We start from the raw sequence: 22,870 nt of genomic DNA on the forward strand, positions 1-22,870 counted from the left end.
ACTTTTACCGATGATTCTCCATTAGTTTATTAATACACTTTGTTTTGTTTTTCCATTTATAGGGACGGAGAGGAGCACGTGGATTTCCAGGTTTTCCGGTTCGTCAAAGGAAACATGCATTCTCCTCCCTGTTTTTATCCCGACTTCAAAAGTTTGACCAACTATTTGTTAAAACTGTAAACGCACAAACTTTGACGATGATTGGAATATGCACGTTGAGCATTAAAATGACATTGCACGTGTAGGATTCCAAAAAAAAAACGTAATGCATGATTAGAAGTCCCCATGCATGTTGACCTTTAACCCTTTGGTCGCTACGAAATAAAACCACATAATTATTTCCGTATTTTTTCAAGTGTGACGAAAATTAGCAAAAATGTGAACATTTTTTACAGCATACACAAATTTGAGAAAAAAATCATACAATCAAAGGGTTAAGAATAGATGGCCTGAGTATTGCATTAGCCAATCAGAGGTGGCATATTGATAAGTATGACAACCCATGGAATAATTTTGATTTACTTCCTTACATGCCAATTAAAACAATTCTAGAGTATATGTAGCAGTAGTTAACCTTTAACAGGCATCTTTAAATCTGCACTTGTAATAATTTTTTTTTATTTTATTCATTGTTGGTCAGACTTTAAACTTGACATGTATCTTTTTTAGCTTGTTTCTATTAATAACTAGTATTATTAAACCAAATGATTAAACGTGTTTTCTATTCTCAGTAAATAATAAAATGAAAGCTCACAAATTGAAACATTTCCAAAATTCATTTTTTCCTGTGTGTTTTTTTAAAATTGTGTGTTGCGAGAAATTTGGAAGCCAGTTGCAATGGCAACTAAGTTTTCCAATGCCAACATGGTTGCCATGGTAATCAACATGCATGTTTTTCTTGTGTATAAAAAAAAACTTACATAGATCATTCATGGGACTATTCAGTGCCCCTTTTACTCATGCTTTTATTCCCTGCACTAAGCATTAACAAGGTAAAGAAACTTAACATATTATCTCTCTATATTGATAAATTTATATATTTATTTTTTTTTTTTTTCTATTCTCCTTTCTATTTATTTTACCCATTGTCTCCTTATAGTGGCACCTTACACTATATACTCCAGTTTATGATTATTATAAGATATTATTCTAATTTACATTTTTTTTATTTTTCAGTTTTTTTTTTCTTTGTTTTAACATGATTGTAAATGTTGGTTTTTATTTGCAGTGTGAAAACTTGATTAAAATTCTGTGTGATCAAGTTTGTTTTAGCAGTTTTTTGTAGTATTACTGTTTGTGTTTAAGATTAACGTTTGAATGTGTGACTTTTATGCCCACATATTTGCTGCATAATTTTTGTTTTTATTTGACAGAGGTACTTCTTTTGCTTGCTCGTTAATGCACAAGTAGCAAAGAGCTGCCATCACTTCTTAATTTACTTGCACAATTGAAAAGCAAAACTAAAACTTCTTAGTATTAAACTGCCTTCTACATGCGATATATAAATTTGTCCAAACTGCATGCTTCTCTTTTAAAAAATTATTTTTCTTGTTTCGTAACATAAAAGGGTACTCTATACTTCTGGTGTTTTTTTATTTTTTTTTATTTTTTTTTTAATTTCTGGTCATTTATTTGAATTTTTAGGGGCCTATTGGTTTAGATGGCCTGAAAGGTGAACCGGTATGGGCTGATTTGTTTGTTTGTTTGTAATTTCCTTGCTTGCTTCCTTCTCCTGTTTGTGTGTGTGTGTGTGTGTGTGTATGTGTGTTGCATGGAGTCCACTGTAGTGTTATTATTGTTTGTAAAAAGCACTTATAGTTTTACTGTATTGTATATGTATTGAATTACTTAAATGAAAAATTCAATTGTGATAATTTAAAGTGTCTTGGAATTCTTGAATGTCAGCCATTTTGGTTTGAGACAGACCAGGAAACCAAATTTAATACAATATCTGATTTTAAATAAAAGCTCTTTGCTACTGTCTTGTCGTCATGCCACTACCCTTCTGTCTATTATTTAAGTAACCAAGGTATGGAAATCATTGCATGAAGTCATCTACTTTCTCGCTGTCTTCATTGCAACTGTTTTTTTTCACCATGTTACATTTCATTTAGTCTTTAGTGTGTCTCATTCAAACATGGCTTGGTCTCATGTCCCAAATCCATGAATAATTATCACAAATTTTACACAAACAATTACATTATATGTTACATTGTATCTAATTGTCATGTGCTTGGTGTGGTCTTAATTTGTTAATTATGGTAGGTATAATGTGAAAAGTTTATTAAATATGCATAATTGTATTATTAAAATGCACCATTTCAATTGACCTTTGTTTGTGGACTGTTCCATTTTTTGACAGGGTGATCCAGGACAAAATGGTATGAAGGGTAATGTGGTAAGTTTACAGAATTTTTGTGTTGTATTACTGCACCTGCATCCGTTTCTTTAAAGTAGAAAAATAATTATTTGTTCATTTTGTTTGTTGCGAGTGTTCATTTAAGTTTCCAGTGAAATAAAATATAGTGCATTTTTTTTTTTTTCTTTTTTTAGGGAGAACCTGGTATTGGAATGCAAGGACAAAAGGTATTGTAATGGTTTGTCTATAATATCTAAGTTGAAAAATGCAGGAAACTTTTTGGTGTTTGTGAAAGAGTTATTAAAAATCTCAAAAGATCAAAAATATCAGCACGTCCTGTACATGTAAAAAGTTATCCTAGTTTGCACTGAACACAAGCACAGCCAGCAAGGATATTTAGGGTTAGGAATTGTACGTGTAAAACAAACTAGAAACTATTTCCGTGTCCAACACCAGATTATTTTTATTACAATTATGATTATCATAACAATTATTATGTATTTTAATATTTACTACTCTGCTATTGTATTATTATTATTTGAAATGTTGTTTAATTTACTTTTTATCTGGTGAATAAATAAATAAATACATAAATTTGGCTGTTATTCATAATAAACAGAAGCTGTAGACTAAATGACAACAGTTTGCTCTTCTCGTGTACTCTCTGAAATCAGTCTTATTCATAATATCAAATTTGATCAATACAGTTACCCAAACATGGTATTGAACAGAATGTTCAGGCATATCCACATTGTAACTTATCTTGTATTGGGCAAACATCTTTACACTGCTGTTTCTTTACAAAGACCTCCCCCCCCCTTCTTTTCTCTGCCACATTGTTTTATTAACTTCAGTTTCCAAGAAATTTTCTAATAGAATGGGTTGTGTTTTACTCCCACATAGAGTAACATGTATACAACTCTGTAATCTACATAAAGTATATGTAATATGTTTATCTGAACAAAAGATATGTGCTCTCCCTGACTTTGTATACATGTAGAAGAAGACAATCTATATTTACAAAAATACAAAAAACAAACATTAGGATTACTTGTATGAAGCTTTATTGATTAACATTGAGCAATGCGACTTTTATTTCTATAAAAATATATCCATCTTTGATATTTCCAGGGTGAGCCAGGACAGCCAGGATTACCAGGAATCCCGGGTCCTATGGTAAGTCATACATGTACCTACAGAGATATATGGACAAAAATGTGGATAATTTTGTCACAGGTGTCACTACATGTATGGTTACGTTACCTCAGGCACTGATACAGTCATTACTTCTAACGAGTGATTATAAAATATTGGTAATTAATACACTGATTTTGTGCAATTTATTATTAGCCTACATTTGATGTACATTTTCAAATTTCTGGGACCTTTTACAGTAATGCTTTGACACACTGTGAACATGATTGCTATCAGCCATCGGCCAATGCACATCTGATGACAAAACACAAATGGTGTTGGCAAGCATGGTCAATCAATTTAGTTGAATTTCGCGCTAGGTGTATATTTTGACGACCTTGGAAAATGCATTGATTCTGGGCAATTCTGTTAACTATTGCACATTACTTGGATATATTCAGGTTTAGGAATCATTTTAAAGGGCAGGTGGTTGTAAACATGTAAACAAATAATGTATTTTACCCTTGCTGTGTACGTCAATATGAGTCCCATACCAGACAGAATGTGGCAAGACAAGCATCGTTCGTTGATGACTTATCGCCCTCTAATATTTGATGTTTTTCTTTCTCTGTTTGTGTTTAGGGTCCACCAGGTGTAGGAAGTTTAGAAGGTGCTTCACCGGCAACAGAAACTATTATTATAAAGGTAAAATCTAATCTTTGTGCCTTTAATAAGAGTAGTAAGAGAGTTGATCCAAAAGTTCTCTACAAAAACCAACATTACAGACAGGGAAAACAATTTTGAGATTTGATTTAATGCTGCTTGACTTTCAGGGAGAACCAGGAATGCCGGGGTTACCTGGACCACCAGGTCCAAAAGGTGCAGATGGAATAAACGGCCTTCCAGGAGTACCTGGTGAATCAGGTGAACCAGGATTTAATGGCACCGATGGTGAACCGGTGAGTTGGACAAAGATTAATATTTAGTTATGCACAAAGATTAATATTTAGTTATGCAACTTTCATATTCGTGCATAGCGATGGTCTTGTCCCCCATGAGTTTCATATGTGCATTAATTAAATCTAGTTTCAACCAATGACGTCACAGAATGCACTAGATGTCTGGAAAGGTTTAAAAATAAACAAGCAAGGTTATCTCCTTTATTAGATGCAATGAGTTTTTTTTTGGCATGTTTATATCATAATTTTGGCAACAACAAATACCGTATATTTGTTCTATTACATAATATACGATGCAAACACACCAAGGATAGGAAGTCTTGTATTGGCTGATCTGCCTTCATATGCTGTCTGATTATGTCATGACATTGTTCTGTTGAAGAATCAATACAATCACAAAATTTGATTGATATAAATCTAATGCAATGTTTTTGCTTGTTTCAGGGAGTTCCTGGTCCCCCGGGAATGCCAGTAAGTTGCTTGTGACATCTTCACTGTCATGCAGTCATAAACAAATAAAATCATTGAATGTGTTTTTTGTTCACAAAACATTCTTCCTATCGATCAAATCAAGCAGGTGGTTGTAGTATATTCACTTTTCATTGTATTTGTGAGATGACCCTTGACCTTATCATAGTTGGTCATTCGAGACGCCCCCTTAATGAGTTTCGTCTGCGCCTTGAGATGCCCGCCATGTTTGTAAGCTCCGTAACCAAAATAAACCTGTTACTGCCTTGATCTTGTGTTTCTTGTGTGGATACATTACAGTGGTCATGTCTGAATAATTATTCCTTATTTTAAAGTTTATGAAAGCATTTATTTTATTCTTTTCAACTTGGTTAAGACATTATTGCACATTGTATACCTCTTTTCTTTTCTCTGGCCTGGTGATTGTTATGAAAATGATGTAAACATCTATTTATTTATTTATTATGCAGGGTGGTATTGGTTTGCCAGGCGAACAAGGTCTTCCGGTAATTTTGCAAATTTGTATTACTTTTTATTTGTTGATTAGACTGATTGATTTCCAGTTTAATGAAATAAATTGTTTTATTTGGAATGTTAATAGTTAACAAACTATTCCACTAATCGCTATAAATTGCTATCCAAAGAAGTGTCTTTATTGTAAGAATCAACAGAAGCTACTCACAAAATTATCAAAATTTTTTAAAAAACATTTTTTTGTTGTTGACAATTTAGATATTTCGTTTCTTGATATTTAAAATTTTATGTAAGCCTTATTTATGGCCACACATTGACTAGTTATAAAAACAGTTTATTTGGCAATAAGTAAGGTGCTCACCGTGTTACACGAAAGCATACAAGGTAACTGTAAGTAACAGAGAAATTGTTGACACACACTGATCAACCTCGCTGCACTCAAAGAAACAGTAAGAATCGGGAACACATGGTGAGCCCCCCCCCCCTCTCGCTAACCTGCCCACCCATCAATGTATCAGAATTTCAAAACAGACATTCTGAAAAACAATATTTGCATACTGGGTGATTATTAATGATAAAAATAGAGATATCAGCAAAACCTAATTTTTCTATCTCCACATTAATTTTATTCTTGTACAATAGGGTGAACCAGGATTACCAGGACCTGAGGGCCCACCTGTGAGTATATTCAGTATATTATAACATCAGAGGACAATAATCGTGTGTGTAAATTTATTGGTATTGCCACTATAATAGTAGTAGAATTCTACTTTACGTATTGGACACTTACGACTGTTGAATTCTTCATGTACATCAGTTGCGAATATCTTGGCGTGATCATAAACGTGGCTGATTACATAAAAATAGAACTCACAATCCCTTGGTTATTTGTCTTTGATGTTTTATTTGTAAATATATTTGTGTGTATTTGCTTGCTAGTGTAGTGTGATGTTTACCTGTAGTTGCCTGCTTTTAGTGAATGTCTTCTCTTTATGATGAGTTGTATTTGAAAATTGGATATTGCTTCAATGCGAGCTAAGACTGATGATAATAGCCAGACCCCAACAATAGATTTTTCTACAGATCCTAAAATGTTCAGTATTTTTTTATTTACTGTATTTGCTCTAATACAATTACATTATTGTATGTTGGATTACTAAAAATATGACTTATTTTGTCAGTAGTAGACAAACCTCTGTAAGCTCAGTAGCTACTAATAGAGCAAATATGGGATTATTTTTGGAAATCATACAGTGGCTTTTTTTTGCAAATTATCGTTAGTGTTAAAGAATCATGCGAAGAATATTCTTGAATGTTTGGATTTGTTTGTTGGTTTTGAAAACATTAAATTGTACGCCAAGAAACCCACAGAGAATTTTTGTTTGACCTGAACAAAAAACAAAACAAAGATGTTCGTAATCTGCTTTACTATTGTTGTAATAATTTAGTAAATTACAAATTTGGGTCTTTCTGAGCTCATTTTCTAAAAAAGTGTAAGATAATTAGAAAAAAGATAATAAGTTGTACTCAAATATCAAAAAAAAAAAACTTTCAATTTTGGTTCCGCTTTCCCAACATTCTTTTTAACAAAAGCATTTTGAAGAAATTATTGGCTGAAAAGGGTTCTTTTCTGTAGGGTCAAAAAGGCACAAAAGGTACTGCAGGGCCAGTTGTCAGCAGCGATTCTTTTCAAATACAGGTAAAAAAATAAAATATATTTTTGTGCAAATCTTTTTTTAGAATTTGCCGTTAAATTTCTCACTTTTAACATCACTGGATACTAACCCTCTTTTAAGTCTACATCAGAATTATCATTTTTATGTAACTTGAATGATCAATCTGAGGTAATGCAATAATAACATTGTTAGTTGTAGTGGTTACGTAACAATACCGGCACCCTGGTTCATTCGCATATTTGAATCCCATTTTGCAGGCAACCATCTTGTTATCTGCAGTCTTATAGGTGGCCATCTTGTCATCTGCCGTCTAATAGGTGACCATCTTGTTATCTGCAGTCTTATAGGTGGCCATCTTGTTATCTGCAGTCTTATAGGTGGCCATCTTGTTATCTGCAGTTTTATAGGTGGCCATCTTATCTGCAGTCTTATAGGTGGCCATCTTATCTGCAGTCTTATAGGTGGCCATCTTGTTATCTGCAGTCTTATAGGTGGCCATCTTGTTATCTGCAGTCTTATAGGTGGCCATCTTGTTATCTACAGTCTTATAGGTGGCCATCTTGTTATCTGCAGTCTTATAGGTGGCCATCTTGTTATCTGCAGTCTTATAGGTGGCCATCTTGTTATCTGCAGTCTTATAGGTGGCCATCTTGTTATCTACAGTCTTATAGGTGGCCATCTTGTTATCTACAGTCTTATAGGTGGCCATCTTGTTAACTGCAGTCTTATAGGTGGCCATCTTGTTATCTGCAGTCTTATAGGTGGCCATCTTGTTATCTGCAGTCTTATAGGTGGCCATCTTGTTATCTGCAGTCTTATAGGTGGCCATCTTGTTATCTGCAGTCTTATAGGTGGCCATCTTGTTAACTGCAGTTTTATAGGTGGCCATCTTGTTAACTGCAGTCTTATAGGTGTCCATCTTGTTATCTACAGTCTTATAGGTGGCCATCTTGTTATCTGCAGTCTTATAGGTGGCCATCTTGTTATCTGCAGTCTTATAGGTGGCCATCTTGTTATCTGCAATTTTATAGGTGGCCATCTTATCTGCAGTCTTATAGGTGGCCATCTTGTTATCTGCAGTCTTATAGGTGGCCATCTTGTTATCTGCTGTCTTATAGGTGGCCATCTTGTTATCTGCAGTCTTATAGGTGGCCATCTTGTTATCTGCTGTCTTATAGGTGGCCATCTTATCTGCAGTCTTATAGGTGGCCATCTTATCTGCAGTCTTATAGGTGGCCATCTTGTTATCTGCAGTCTTATAGGTGGCCATCTTATTATCTGCAGTTTTATAGGTGGCCATCTTATCTGCAGTCTTATAGGTGGCCATCTTCTTATCTACAGTCTTATAGGTGGCCATCTTGTTATCTGCAGTCTTATAGGTGGCCATCTTGTTATCTGCAGTCTTATAGGTGGCCATCTTGTTATCTACAGTCTTATAGGTGGCCATCTTGTTATCTACAGTCTTATAGGTGGCCATCTTGTTAACTGCAGGCATATAGGTGGCCATCTTGCTATCTGCAGTCTTATAGGTGGCCATCTTGTTATCTGCAGTCTTATAGGTGGCCATCTTGTTATCTGCAGTCTTATAGGTGGCCATCTTGTTATCTGCAGTCTTATAGGTGGCCATCTTGTTATCTGCAGTCTTATAGGTGGCCATCTTGTTATCTGCAGTCTTATAGGTGGCCATCTTGTTAACTGCAGTTTTATAGGTGGCCATCTTGTTAACTGCAGTCTTATAGGTGGCCATCTTGTTATCTACAGTCTTATAGGTGGCCATCTTGTTATCTGCAGTCTTATAGGTGGCCATCTTGTTATCTGCAGTCTTATAGGTGGCCATCTTGTTATCTGCAATTTTATAGGTGGCCATCTTATCTGCAGTCTTATAGGTGGCCATCTTGTTATCTGCAGTCTTATAGGTGGCCATCTTGTTATCTGCTGTCTTATAGGTGGCCATCTTATCTGCAGTCTTATAGGTGGCCATCTTATCTGCAGTCTTATAGGTGGCCATCTTGTTATCTGCAGTCTTATAGGTGGCCATCTTGTTATCTGCAGTTTTATAGGTGGCCATCTTATCTGCAGTCTTATAGGTGGCCATCTTGTTATCTGCAGTCTTATAGGTGGCCATCTTGTTATCTGCAGTCTTATAGGTGGCCATCTTGTTATCTGCAGTCTTATAGGTGGCCATCTTGTTATCTGCTGTCTTATAGGTGGCCATCTTATCTGCAGTCTTATAGGTGGCCATCTTGTTATCTGCAGTCTTATAGGTGGCCATCTTGTTATCTGCAGTCTTATAGGTGGCCATCTTGTTATCTACAGTCTTATAGGTGGCCATCTTGTTATCTACAGTCTTATAGGTGGCCATCTTGTTATCTGCTGTCTTATAGGTGGCCATCTTATCTGCAGTCTTATAGGTGGCCATCTTGTTAACTGCAGGCATATAGGTGGCCATCTTGCTATCTGCAGTCTTATAGGTGGCCATCTTGTTATCTGCAGTCTTATAGGTGGCCACCTTGTTATCTGCAGTCTTATAGGTGGCCATCTTGTTATCTGCAGTCTTATAGGTGGCCATCTTGTTATCTGCAGTCTTATAGGTGGCCATCTTGTTATCTGCAGTCTTATAGGTGGCCATCTTGTTATCTGCAGTCTTATAGGTGGCCATCTTGTTAACTGCAGTCTTATAGGTGGCCATCTTGTTAACTGCAGTCTTATAGGTGGTCATCTTGTTATCTGCAGGCATATAGGTGGCCATCTTGTTAACTGCAGGCATATAGGTGGCCATCTTGCTATCTGCAGTCTTATAGGTGGCCATCTTGTTATCTGCAGTCTTATAGGTGGCCATCTTGTTATCTGCAGTCTTATAGGTGGCCATCTTGTTATCTGCAGTCTTATAGGTGGCCGTCTTGTTATCTGCAGTCTTATAGGTGGCCATCTTGTTATCTGCAGTCTTATAGGTGGCCATCTTGTTAACTGCAGTCTTATAGGTGGCCATCTTGTTAACTGCAGTCTTATAGGTGGCCATCTTGTTATCTGCAGTCTTATAGGTGGCCATTTTGTTTTGCTCAATTTCTGTACAAATGGTTTTTTTAAGTTATGCAAATGAACCTGTTAAATAAAAGTTCATGTTTGCACATTGTAACTTTCACATTAAAAACAATAAATATTAAGATTTTTATTTGCTTATTATTATTATTTTGTTATACTCGTTTTTTTCTTGACTTTGGTGGTGGTATTTTCTTTGCTATGGACTTTGCAGGGTGCTTTTGATGGGAAAAGTGAGAATTATCTTCCTCTTAGTGGACCTCCGGTATGTATGCACAACACGGTTCTATGGCTTGCTTCTCAGCATGTGCTTCTATTTATCCTTCTTCCTTTCCTATTAACCATATATTAACCATATACTGTGGAATACTTTATTTTCGCTGGAATTAATTTTCGCTGAAAAGGCTTTTTGGGCGTTTTGTATGGAATTTATTTTCACTGATTTTTGATGAGTTTAATGTGAAATATAGGAAAAAAAGTATATTCGCTGGATTTTATTTTCACGGAATCATCCCTATAGCGAAAATAAATTCTAAGGGAAAATAAAGTATTCTACAGTACTTATTTTTGTGTAATGATATGATAATATTGTATTACTGTTATATAATAATTTGTTTGTAGGTTTTCAAAGAAATGTTTGTTGTTCCTATGCAATGAAATAAACAATAATGATATATAATGTAATTAGCTTGCTTTTGTTTTAAATTAATTGATGTTCACTGTTAATGAATAACTTACAAGTTGACTCATTCATGGCACTGCATTTGCTGACTGTGTCCCATGATCCTTTGCATGTTCCATTTACCAGTACATTGTAGTAAGAATTACCCATGATGCATTGCCTGAATATTGATTGCATGAAGGAAATCGGGTACAATAGAAATTGTTTTATTCTCACTATTTGTTTTTATAAGTTTTGTCTGTTTCTATTGTGTAAAATAGCATGAATTTACTTTTTGCTAAATAAAGAAACTTTATATTTAAATTTAAAAAAAAAATTGTTTTATTAATTCATTCAAAATTCATATTTCTTCTATTTAATTATCGTTTATGTGTCTAGTTATTACACAATACATCTAGATTTAAGCTGTAGTGTGGAAATGTTTGATACTTGCTTCAGAGATTTTTTGAATTATTTCAGCGTTTTCTACTATTTTTAGTATAAAACAATGGTGCAGTAATACCGGTAATACCAATAAAGCCACCTTTAGTAAAATCAAGTACCGTAAAATCTGTATTAGAAGCCGCATCCCTAATAGAAGTCGCACCCATTTTTTTTGAATAATTGAGAACCAAAAATTCATCATTTCTCATATGTGTAGATGCTCTATTAGAAGCCGCATCCCCTCTGTTGCATTGTACCACTTTAATAGAAGCCGCGGTTTCTAATACAGATTTTACAGTATTTGTTAAATATTCGTATGTTTCTTGAAATATTCATAGATATTATATTTTTAATATTCATTCACAGTGTTACACACTTTTTAACTTCTGTGAAACAACACATCTTGAAATTGTTACATGATATAATTAATTAATTAATTACTATGGTAACAAATATGTAATATATTCTCTCATTCATTTTTTTACAGGGTCCACCAGGTCCAAAGGTAATAACATAACACTCATTCTTACATTTCATTACCAATGTTGAATTTTATATCCAGCTTTTTCAGCAAAAATATTCTTTGTGCAAACACATGTCATTTATAGATGAGAAAGATCTTAAAATATTCAGAAATATATCAAAGTAACAGAAATGTCATTAAAAGCGACGTAGTGAGATTGATTTGTTTTGGAAGAGGTCATTGAATCATCAAACATGTCAACGTTGCAATCCTGGAGTGAATTAAAAATAAAAAGTAAATGCTGGAAATTTCAGGCATTTGTCCTAGTTTGTCTTCAAGCCATAAAATGACCAGCAGTCCAAACAGTACTGTTTGAAGAAATCTACGCAGAAAGATATCGTTATATTTCTGTTCTCAGATTCTTACATGTACCTGTGTTGGTTACACCGCAAGAAACTATCGTACATGAATGTTTTGTGATTTTAAATTATTCTGGCAAAGTGAAAGTAATCACTGTGATAATCGAGTGAAAACTACAATATCTTTACAAATATGTATTGCATGTTTGTGAACTCGGGCATGTTTGTATATATTTTATATGTCTGTTGACAGGGTGAAATGGGTTTGCCAGGTGCGTTTGGGAAAGATGGTGAAAAGGGAGAGACTGGAAGGAGAGGAAAGAGAGGCAAAAAGGTGAGTGATATGACGCTAAAGCATTCCCATTTTTAACAATAGTACCACTTTTAACACTCCATCATTTCACTATTTTTGAAACAAAAAATTTGCATGTGGTGAATATACAATCCCACGGTATTTACTCTTATCGAATATAAAAAGTCATGATTACCGCCAGAGAAGGGCAAGTCCTTGGCAGTAATTATTCGTGTCTACTGATGTCAAACTAAGAGAAAATATTGTGGGATTATATAGATATTCGGTAATTATATGCAAAATAATTATTAATAAAATCAGTCTGATCATCAAAGAAGGACTATGATTTAAATTTTGTTATCACTCAAGGCAATGTTTTAAATTTGACTTTAGGATTCAGTCGGATGAAACTTCTGCTGAACTGTACAAAAACCCATAGCTCTTGTAATGTTTTCAGGAATCGATGTGATGTTTTCTATAGATTATAAAAAGTGGAAATGCAACTTTTAAACAGTGAACTGAAGCATGTTGAGTTTTTTGACTGGTATTGGTTAACCATTCGTTTTAATTCAAGATAATGGAAACACTTTTGAGACCTGTATCACATCAACTCATAAGCGCACAAAAAGTGATAATTGAACTTTAGGAATCTACCACTGCTATTTTTTGTTTTTTTTTGCACCTCATTTTTGTTTTGCAATTTCATAAAATTTTTATAGGGTGATCGGGGTGAGCCAGGACCTCGGGGTTTACCGGGAGGGAAAGGAGCGACAGGATCACAATTGAAAGGATCTAAAGGAGAATTTGGACTTCCCGGAATTCAGGTAATTCAAAAATGATAACAAATGCTTATATTCATGTGCGAAAATCTTTGTTTTTTTATTGCTGATGATGTAATATTTGTTTGTTTTTTTGTGGGTGTAATTGTTATTTTATGTGTTAATTTCAGGACCATATATAGGAGTACATTGTAGCAAAAAGGTCTTGCTAAAAAAAGAGTTTCTAGTAAAATTTTTGAAAAATGGGGTAGTGAGGCGATTTACATTTTTTTTTTTTTGCTAAAATATTTGACAGGGCACATTTTGCAAATTCCATCAATTCGTCAACAGAGGGCGCTATACACTGGATAAATAAAAAAGGACTAGACGCAGACCAGCAACATAACTTCTCTTAGGCCTTAATGTGGCCATATACATGCACTTGGCCTATCTATCGGGTACATTATTAATTTGACAATGTGCCAAAAGTTTGAAAAATATTATGTTTGGGGGGGGTACAGTTGTGACAGTTGTATTTCTAATAAACACAGGCATTTTTATGTTTTTCAAGGAAGCTCGTTCCTGTGAGATGAAGGAGATGTCCGGTGCTTCGTGTACATGACAATAAAAGAACACCATATAGTTCATGTTTAATGTCAACAATTGTTTGTTTTTTACTATGTTTAAAAAACAACCTGGTCTTCTTTGCGCTGGTTGCCAAGGTCAAGGTTTTGTATCATTAGTTTGACCTACAAAAGTTAAAACTTCTGAAATTCTGACTATGACCATGGGTGAAGTTCTAATATCCTGATATTCTGAGCATACATGGTTTTGACCTCTAAATATGATTTGTTTTTTAACATGATTTTCAAAAAAATCAAACAATCTTGTACTCCAGCTTTGACTCGAATATGCTTTTATTCTGATAATGACCTTCAATTACTCTTGAACTTGACAAAGGTCAAACATTATGGGATTCTGTGAGAACAAGCTTGAGCATGACCTCAAAAAATGTCATCATTCTTGATGTTTTATCCATGCATTTTCAATATTGAGCTTTGCTGATTTCTTGCCAAAAAACTAACACTCTGGTGATGGTGGATTTTTTTAGGGTGATAAGGGTTACGCTGGTGATAAAGGAGTTCCAGGTGATCCAGGTTTCCCTGGTGCTCCAGGTGCACCGGGTGAAATGGGATTGCCGGTATGTAATCTATTTCTTTTGTTCTGCATCTTATATATTTCATACTTTCTACAGCCATGGTGCATAGATTTTTGTTTCTACTTCACGCTCATAGTTATCACCTACACATGCATAGGAATTGAATTTTAAGTGAGGATACCAATGCACACTAAAAATGCAAAGACTCATGGGTAAACGCTTGTTTGTAAATAATGATGTGCTGTGGTTGTGGTGATGACTTCCCTCGCTTAAAATTTTGGTGAAAGAATTGTATCATCTTTTCTATTTGCTAAAAGATTTCTTTGTGCTTCATTTCTAACAATCTTGACCAGTGAATTTCTATCACAGGATCACTGCATTTACGCTCACGCTCACAAAGTTATCGTATTTATGTCGCAATAATTACATCTAAAATAATTTGTTCAGAAAACTTTCAGTGGCATTTAGGTCAGACTTTTTTTATTCCTTGTTTCTCAAGTTTTTATAAGGCAATTTTTTTGAGGAGGGCGAAAAAAAATAAAGTTAATTCTTTTTTTCCATTAGATTTGTGTGATACTCAACGAATTGAAATAAATTTGTATTCCATGTATAACCTTGTTTCTTATCTGCGTGAGACTTCGGTACTTTGATCATGATACTCCCACAAAAATGCAACTTGGGTTTGTTATGCGGCGGGCGGAAAAAAAATGAAGATAACATTTTTTTTTAGCAATTTTTGGCACTTACAAGTCAGCGGGTGCGAGAAATTACGCTGAAATAAAATTTGATTTTTATTTCATTTTTGGTTCCTGTTCATTCGGCGGGTTCGCAAAACAAGGAATAATAAAAGCCTGGCCTTACTGAAAAAGTTCACTGTTCTCTGTACTGTCTTCAAGAATATATAAATGAAAAACGACTTACAAAATGATGTTTACTTCTTTTTCCCGGTAATAGTACTGTTTATCTGTGTGTAATAATTCACACAAACTCTCTGATGAACAAAAAATAGTTTTTTTTTTGAAAAATTTGTGAAAATCAATGAATTTACATGATTTCATCAAATTAAAAAACTCAAATTAACTAAAAAGATTGAGAAGAATCAACAAACTCAAAATGTTGTTGCTTAGCAACAAATACCGTAATCCTATTTTCTGGGCATATAATGTAACTAACATTTCTTTTCATATAATATATTTTTTTCCAGGGTCCAATGGGTCCTCAGGTAGTTATAATGACATTTTACAGTTTGATGTTTTTACTGCATATTCATTTCACAGCCAGTGTTAATTCTTGCCACTTGTCATAAAATAGTCATAACAACTTCATTTTTTCTGAATTTAGTTGTTTCAAAATTGCATTTGCCCAATTCTATGAGCAGTTTTGTTTTAAAATATTATTAAATTTAGAGAAAATTACTAAAAAGTAATAACATTTCTGCTCTTGTTTTTTGGCAAGAAATAGATCTGGCTGTGGAACTGTTGATACATTTCTCTCTCATTTTAGTGATATGCATGTTAATTTTCACCATTGTCAATTTCTTGTTCATTTAGTGTTTTGTGCATGCATGAATGCTGTTAAAATAATCAAATAATAATTAATACATTTTCTTCTCATCATCAGCTTTGTAATTGTACGTATTGTGTTCATTCTTACACTAGAGTGTAAAGTTATTTGCTGCTTGCATTAAAACAGAAACTCTCAATATTGTTAAATTTAAGATGAATACCATAATTTTTTTTTTATTGAGAGCATTGTGTACATTTTGCATGCATTTACATTGAAGCTACCTAACTTATCAGTTGACTTAAAAATAAGAATTATTTTTTTATAGAAATTGTTGATGTAAACTATGAAGTCAAAATAACATTGTAACATTATGTGCATGTAATCATACGCATGAATGTTACCATTTCATTTAGGTTTGAAACTACATCATGCATGGTTTGGAAGCATGTGTTTTTCAACCCTTCCTGGGAGCAAACTGAAGGGAGCACTCATAGTTCAAACTTTGTTTTTCTTTTGTTTTGTTTTTTATGACAGGGCATGAAAGGCAGTCCAGTAAGTAAACTTATTACTCTTTTACAGCGAGTTCTTTTCATGATCGAGTTTTGTTATCTGGTGATTTCAATGTACATGATTTCATCGAATGAATAAATTCAAAGTAACTAACGAAGAGAATCTACAAACTTAAAAATGTGGTTGCTTAGCAACAAATACTTCTATTTTTCGGGGCCTATAATGTAACTAACATATTTTTTTTCCATATAATTTATTTTTTTCCAGGGTCCAATGGGTCCTCAGGTAGTTATAATGACATTTTACAGTTTGGTCTTTTTATTGCATATTCATTTCACAGCCAGTGTTAATTCTTGCCACAAAGTAATTTGTTTCAAAAATAAATTAATGTTTTTCTGAATTTTGAACAAAATTGTGTTTACTCAAATCTATGATCTTTTATATAGTCTGTTCTTTTAATTCAAAATATTATTAAAAATAGAAAAAATTACTGAAAATTAATAAAATCTTCGCTCTCGTATTTTGGCATGAAATAAACCTGGCTGTAGAAATGTTAATTCATTTTTCCTCTTCCTTAATGATATGCAAGTTATTTGTCAGTTTCTTGTTCATTTAGCTATCTGTTTTATAGTGCATGCTGTTAAAATAATCAAATCATAATTAATTCGTTTTCTTCTCATCAGCTTTGTAATTGTACGTATTGTGTTCATTCTTACACTAGAGTATTCACTTATTAATTGCTTGCATTCCAAAATATTTGAAACAATGTCAAAATTACAATGAATACAAAAAATGCTGTTTTGCATAGATTGATCAACATATTTTATAATCTTTTCTGGTCAGATTACTTTATTTTTATCTCACAATTAATCAAAAGGTAACTTTCAAAAATATCAGAAAAATGTTTTATAAAGAAAACATGAACAGATCCTCACTAAGACCAATAAAAATCAGCCTTGAAATATTTTATTTTTATTTTGTTACTGAAATTAATCATAGCACCATCTCATCTTATTTCATATCAAAAGTTCAACATTATATTAATATACCAATAATACATCAATGGAATTATAGTGAATTAATTTCATCTCATTTCCATGTGTAAGAAGAAAAAAAATTCAAATTACCTAAAATTGTTTCAATGCTGTACATTGCTAACTTGTAAATATGCAAAAAGTGTAAAAAAAAATATGGGCACCCAAATCATGTTTCCATGGAAACAATGACTTTGTGGTTCCCCTGTAGCTTTATTAAATCCTACTCAGATGAGCTTCTTGAATTGAAAATTAGTCAGAACATATACATTTAAGATTTATAATTCAAAACTAGCTTGAGTACACAAATATTTTCAAATGGTCTGTTACCATAGCAATATTTCATTAAATTGCTCTGTCGAGATTGTGTTAGATGTGACCACCCTTAAAACAAAAAAAAACAGTAGTGTTGATATTGATGTGCATGTAGTCTTAAGCATGAATGTTACCATTACTTAGGTTTGAAACTACATCATGCATGGTTTGGAAGCATGCGTTTCAATTGCATGGAGCAAACTGAAGGAAGCACTCATAGTTCAAACTTTGTTTTTCTTTTGTTTTTTAATGACAGGGTGTGAAAGGCAGTCCAGTAAGTAAACCATATACTCTGTTACAGTGAGTTCCTCTTGTGTCCTGTGACTGAATGTGAACAACATTACAAAATATTTACAGCTTTGTATATATATATATATATATACATATATGGACCCCATACAAAAAAAGCTTTTACCCCAGAACTACAACATTTTTATTCTTTGCAAAAAGGAATGCTAATTCAATAAATCATAATAATTCAGGTTTAGGGGCATTTACTAATTAAAAATGATTCTCTGGCACTCTCCCTATGCAATATAAAATTGTATTTTTAAAAAGTTTCTAAAATATCATAACCTTGTGAAGTTTTCCAGATCAGTTGTCTGGATAATGTGAATGTTTAAATGATTCCATAAATTAGAGTAATTAACTAGAAAAATCAACTAACTCGATATGTGGTTGCTTAGCAACAAATACTACTGATATAATGTGTAACTAACATTTCTTTCCATATAATTTATTTTTTTCCAGGGTCCAATGGGTCCTCAGGTAGTTATAATGACATTTTACAGTTTGGTGTCTTTATTGCATATTCATTTCACAGCTAGTGTTAATTCTTGCCACTTATAAAATAAACTTCTTCAAAAATAAATTTTTTTTTTTTTCTAAATTTTGTTGATCAAAATTACATTTACTCAAATCTATGAGCAGTTATTATATTCTGTTCATTTAGTTTAAAATATTAATGAATTTAGAGAAAATTACTGAAAAATATAATATTTTGGCAGGAAATAGATCTGGCTGTGGAACTGTTGATACATTTCTCTCTCATTTTAGTGATATGCCTGTTAATTTTCACCATTGTCAATTTCTTGTTCATTTAGCTATCTGTTTTGTGCATGCGTGAATGCTGTTAAAATAATCAAATCATGATTTGTATGTTATCTTCTCATTATCATCTTTGTAATTGTACTTATTGTGTTAATTCTTACACTAGGAAAACGTTATTTGCTGCTTGCAATAACAATTCATTCTAAATATTGTTAAAATATATGCATGAATGTTACTATTACTTAGGTTTGAAACTACATCATGCATGGTTTGGAAGCATGTGTTTGAACCTATCCTGGGAGCAAACTGAAGGGAGCACTCGTAGTTCAAACTTTGTTTTTCTTTTGTTTTTAATGACAGGGTATAAAAGGCAGTCCAGTAAGTAAACTAAACCCTTTTTTACAGCAAGTTCCTTCTGTGATTGAATGTCAGAATAAATTTAAGAGAACAACATTTTAAAAATATTTGCTGTTTTGTTGAGTTGTTTAAAATATTTCATATCATTATTTGTACCAAATATTATTCAATAAGAAAGTGTAACTTTATTATCTGTGTACAGTGTAATGCAATGATAATCGTTTTAATCATCACAAAACACAGTGAAAACAAGTGATATTATCGTCTTATTCATAAATGCAAGTAATACATGCTATGCAGATAAGCAAAGACACTAGCAAAAAACATTCTGAGACGAACATTTACTAGTTCTTGACAGTCATTTGCATGGTATTTCTGGAAATTTAAATTTGCCATACAATTTGTGTCTCACAGTTCGTGTGTTATTCTCATTGCATATTACATCATTCGCTTACCCTCCTCCTACATGTAAATAAATATGTGCCATGTGTTTTGTTTTTTTTGTTTCCCCCTATTTCGTTTATTTGTGAAAAAGGAAACAAAAAACGATATCTTACAAATGACAGGTACCCCGAAGTTTGCCTATAACTTTTTTTTTTTTGGCTAACCTTACAGGGTGAAGGTGAAGGAAGCGGTGACCCAGTAAGTATTAAATCCAAGGTCAACTGTCATTAAAGATGACCATCTCATCTATTCTTATTACTTGTATTAATATTTTGTTTTCTGACTTGTTCGTTTCATGGCAACATTCCTGTTGAACTGACATATTTTTGTGCTCTTCCATTGAGGGCACCATTTCACTGTTTCAGCTATTACATTAACAGAATGAGAAATTCAATAAAAGTTTTGGTTATTATATTAACTAAATTGTCATAATCTCATTGAGTGTTCTTCATTTATCAATATGTAATAATTTATCGTATTTACTGTTCTTTGCTAATGTCATATTTCACTGTTCTGTGTGTTAAAGTGACGTTTCACTGTTACCTGGTAATGTTACATTTCTGTCACCTGCTAATGTTACATTTCACTGTTACCTGGTAATATTACATTTCACTGTTACCTGCTAATATTACATTTCACTGTCACCTGCTAATATTACATTTCACTGTTTTCTGTTCTAATGAACATTTCATTGTTTTCTGTGCTAGTGTTACATTTCATTGTTTTCTGTGCTAATGTTACATTTCACTGTTACCTGTTAATGTTACATTTCACTGTTACCTGGTAATATTACATTTCTGTCACCTGTTAATGTTACATTTCACTGTTACCTGGTAATGTTACATTTCACTGTTACCTGGTAATATTACATTTCTGTCACCTGTTAATGTTACATTTCACTGTTACCTGTTAATGTTACATTTCACTGTTACCTGCTAATTATTACATTTCATTGTTACCTGTTAATGTTACATTTCACTGTTACCTGGTAATATTACATTTCACTGTTACCTGCTAATATTACATTTCACTGTCACCTGCTAATATTACATTTCACTGTTTTCTGTTCTAATGAACATTTCATTGTTTTCTGTGCTAGTGTTACATTTCATTGTTTTCTGTGCTAATGTTACATTTCACTGTTACCTGTTAATGTTACATTTCACTGTTACCTGGTAATATTACATTTCTGTCACCTGTTAATGTTACATTTCACTGTTACCTGTTAATGTTACATTTCACTGTTACCTGGTAATATTACATTTCTGTCACCTGTTAATGTTACATTTCACTGTTACCTGTTAATGTTACATTTCACTGTTACCTGGTAATATTACATTTCTGTCACCTGTTAATATTACATTTCACTGTCACCTGCTAATTATTACATTTCACTGTTACCTGGTAATATTACATTTCACTGTTACCTGCTAATTATTACATTTCACTGTTACCTGCTAATTATTACATTTCACTGTTACCTGGTAATATTACATTTCACTGTTACCTGGTAATGTTACATTTCACTGTCACCTGCTAATTATTACATTTCACTGTTACCTGCTAATTATTACATTTCACTGCTACCTGCTAATGTTACATTTCACTGTTACCTGGTAATATTACATTTCACTGTTACCTGGTAATATTACATTTCACTGTTACCTGGTAATGTTACATTTCACTGTTACCTGTTAATGTTACATTTCACTGTTACCTGTTAATGTTACATTTCACTGTTACCTGCTAATTATTACATTTCACTGCTACCTGCTAATGTTACATTTCACTGTTACCTGGTAATATTACATTTCACTGTTACCTGGTAATATTACATTTCACTGTTACCTGGTAATGTTACATTTCACTGTTACCTGCTAATTATTACATTTCACTGTTACCTGCTAATGTTACATTTCACTGTTACCTGGTAATATTACATTTCACTGTTACCTGGTAATGTTACATTTCACTGTTACCTGGTAATATTACATTTCACTGTTACCTGTTAATGTTACATTTCACTGTTACCTGTTAATGTTACATTTCACTGTTACCTGTTAATGTTACATTTCACTGTTACCTGTTAATGTTACATTTCACTGTTACCTGTTAATGTTACATTTCACTGTTACCTGCTAATATTACATTTCACTGTTACCTGGTAATATTACATTTCACTGTTACCTGGTAATGTTACATTTCACTGTTACCTGGTAATATTACATTTCACTGTTACCTGGTAATGTTACATTTCACTGTTACCTGCTAATTATTACATTTCACTGTTACCTGCTAATGTTACATTTCACTGTTACCTGGTAATATTACATTTCACTGTTACCTGGTAATGTTACATTTCACTGTCACCTGCTAATATTACATTTCACTGTTTTCTGTTCTAATGAACATTTCATTGTTTTCTGTGCTAGTGTTACATTTCATTGTTTTCTGTGCTAGTGTTACATTTCATTGTTTTCTGTGCTAATGTTACATTTCACTGTTACCTGTTAATGTTACATTTCACTGTTACCTGGTAATATTACATTTCTGTCACCTGTTAATGTTACATTTCACTGTTACCTGCTAATTATTACATTTCACTGTTACCTGCTAATATTACATTTCACTGTTACCTGCTAATTATTACATTTCACTGTTACCTGCTAATTATTACATTTCACTGTTACCTGCTAATATTACATTTCACTGTTACCTGCTAATATTACATTTCACTGTTACCTGCTAATTATTACATTTCACTGTTACCTGCTAATTATTACATTTCACTGTTACCTGCTAATTATTACATTTCACTGCTACCTGCTAATGTTACATTTCACTGCTACCTGCTAATATTACATTTCACTGTCACCTGGTAATGTTACATTTCACTGCTACCTGCTAATGTTACATTTCACTGCTACCTGGTAATATTACATTTCACTGCTACCTGCTAATGTTACATTTCACTGCTACCTGCTAATATTACATTTCACTGTTACCTGATAATGTTACATTTCACTGCTACCTGCTAATGTTACATTTCACTGCTACCTGCTAATGTTACATTTCACTGCTACCTGGTAATATTACATTTCACTGCTACCTGGTAATATTACATTTCACTGCTACCTGGTAATATTACATTTCACTGCTACCTGCTAATGTTACATTTCACTGCTACCTGCTAATATTACATTTCACTGCTACCTGCTAATATTACATTTCACTGTTACCTGATAATGTTACATTTCACTGCTACCTGCTAATGTTACATTTCACTGCTACCTGCTAATATTACATTTCACTGCTACCTGGTAATATTACATTTCACTGTTTTCTGTGCTAATGTTACATTTCATTGTCTTCTGTGCTAATATTACATTTCACTGCTACCTGGTAATAT

General features: G+C 33.1%; 1 protein-coding gene across 5 annotated transcripts in view; it reads left to right on the forward strand.

Annotated features, from left to right (window-relative positions):
• LOC100373263 (uncharacterized) overlaps positions 1-22,870 on the forward strand; it is a 113,608-nt gene that overhangs the window by 75,999 nt on the left and 14,739 nt on the right. For 2 of the 5 annotated variants that reach the window (XM_085493932.1, XM_085493933.1), the window contains 22 exons: positions 63-98; positions 2,363-2,398; positions 2,554-2,586; positions 3,491-3,535; positions 4,136-4,198; positions 4,327-4,452; positions 4,897-4,923; positions 5,391-5,426; positions 6,037-6,072; positions 7,031-7,093; positions 10,324-10,374; positions 11,702-11,719; positions 12,290-12,370; positions 13,048-13,152; positions 14,198-14,287; positions 15,450-15,467; positions 16,286-16,303; positions 16,529-16,546; positions 17,867-17,884; positions 18,361-18,378; positions 19,021-19,038; positions 19,633-19,659. In XM_085493932.1, the coding sequence (XP_085350058.1) occupies positions 63-98; positions 2,363-2,398; positions 2,554-2,586; positions 3,491-3,535; positions 4,136-4,198; positions 4,327-4,452; positions 4,897-4,923; positions 5,391-5,426; positions 6,037-6,072; positions 7,031-7,093; positions 10,324-10,374; positions 11,702-11,719; positions 12,290-12,370; positions 13,048-13,152; positions 14,198-14,287; positions 15,450-15,467; positions 16,286-16,303; positions 16,529-16,546; positions 17,867-17,884; positions 18,361-18,378; positions 19,021-19,038; positions 19,633-19,659 (981 nt within the window). Of the gene's footprint in view, positions 1-62; positions 99-1,644; positions 1,681-2,362; positions 2,399-2,553; positions 2,587-3,490; positions 3,536-4,135; positions 4,199-4,326; positions 4,453-4,896; positions 4,924-5,390; positions 5,427-6,036; positions 6,073-7,030; positions 7,094-10,323; positions 10,375-11,701; positions 11,720-12,289; positions 12,371-13,047; positions 13,153-14,197; positions 14,288-15,449; positions 15,468-16,285; positions 16,304-16,528; positions 16,547-17,866; positions 17,885-18,360; positions 18,379-19,020; positions 19,039-19,632; positions 19,660-22,870 lie in introns of all 5 variants that reach the window. The other 3 variants (XM_078009181.2, XM_085493934.1, XM_085493935.1) reach the window with 3 other exon arrangements.

Source organism: Saccoglossus kowalevskii, chromosome 19 (genome assembly GCF_978046115.1).
Source record: "Saccoglossus kowalevskii chromosome 19, keSacKowa6.1, whole genome shotgun sequence".
NCBI lineage: Eukaryota > Metazoa > Hemichordata > Enteropneusta > Harrimaniidae > Saccoglossus > Saccoglossus kowalevskii.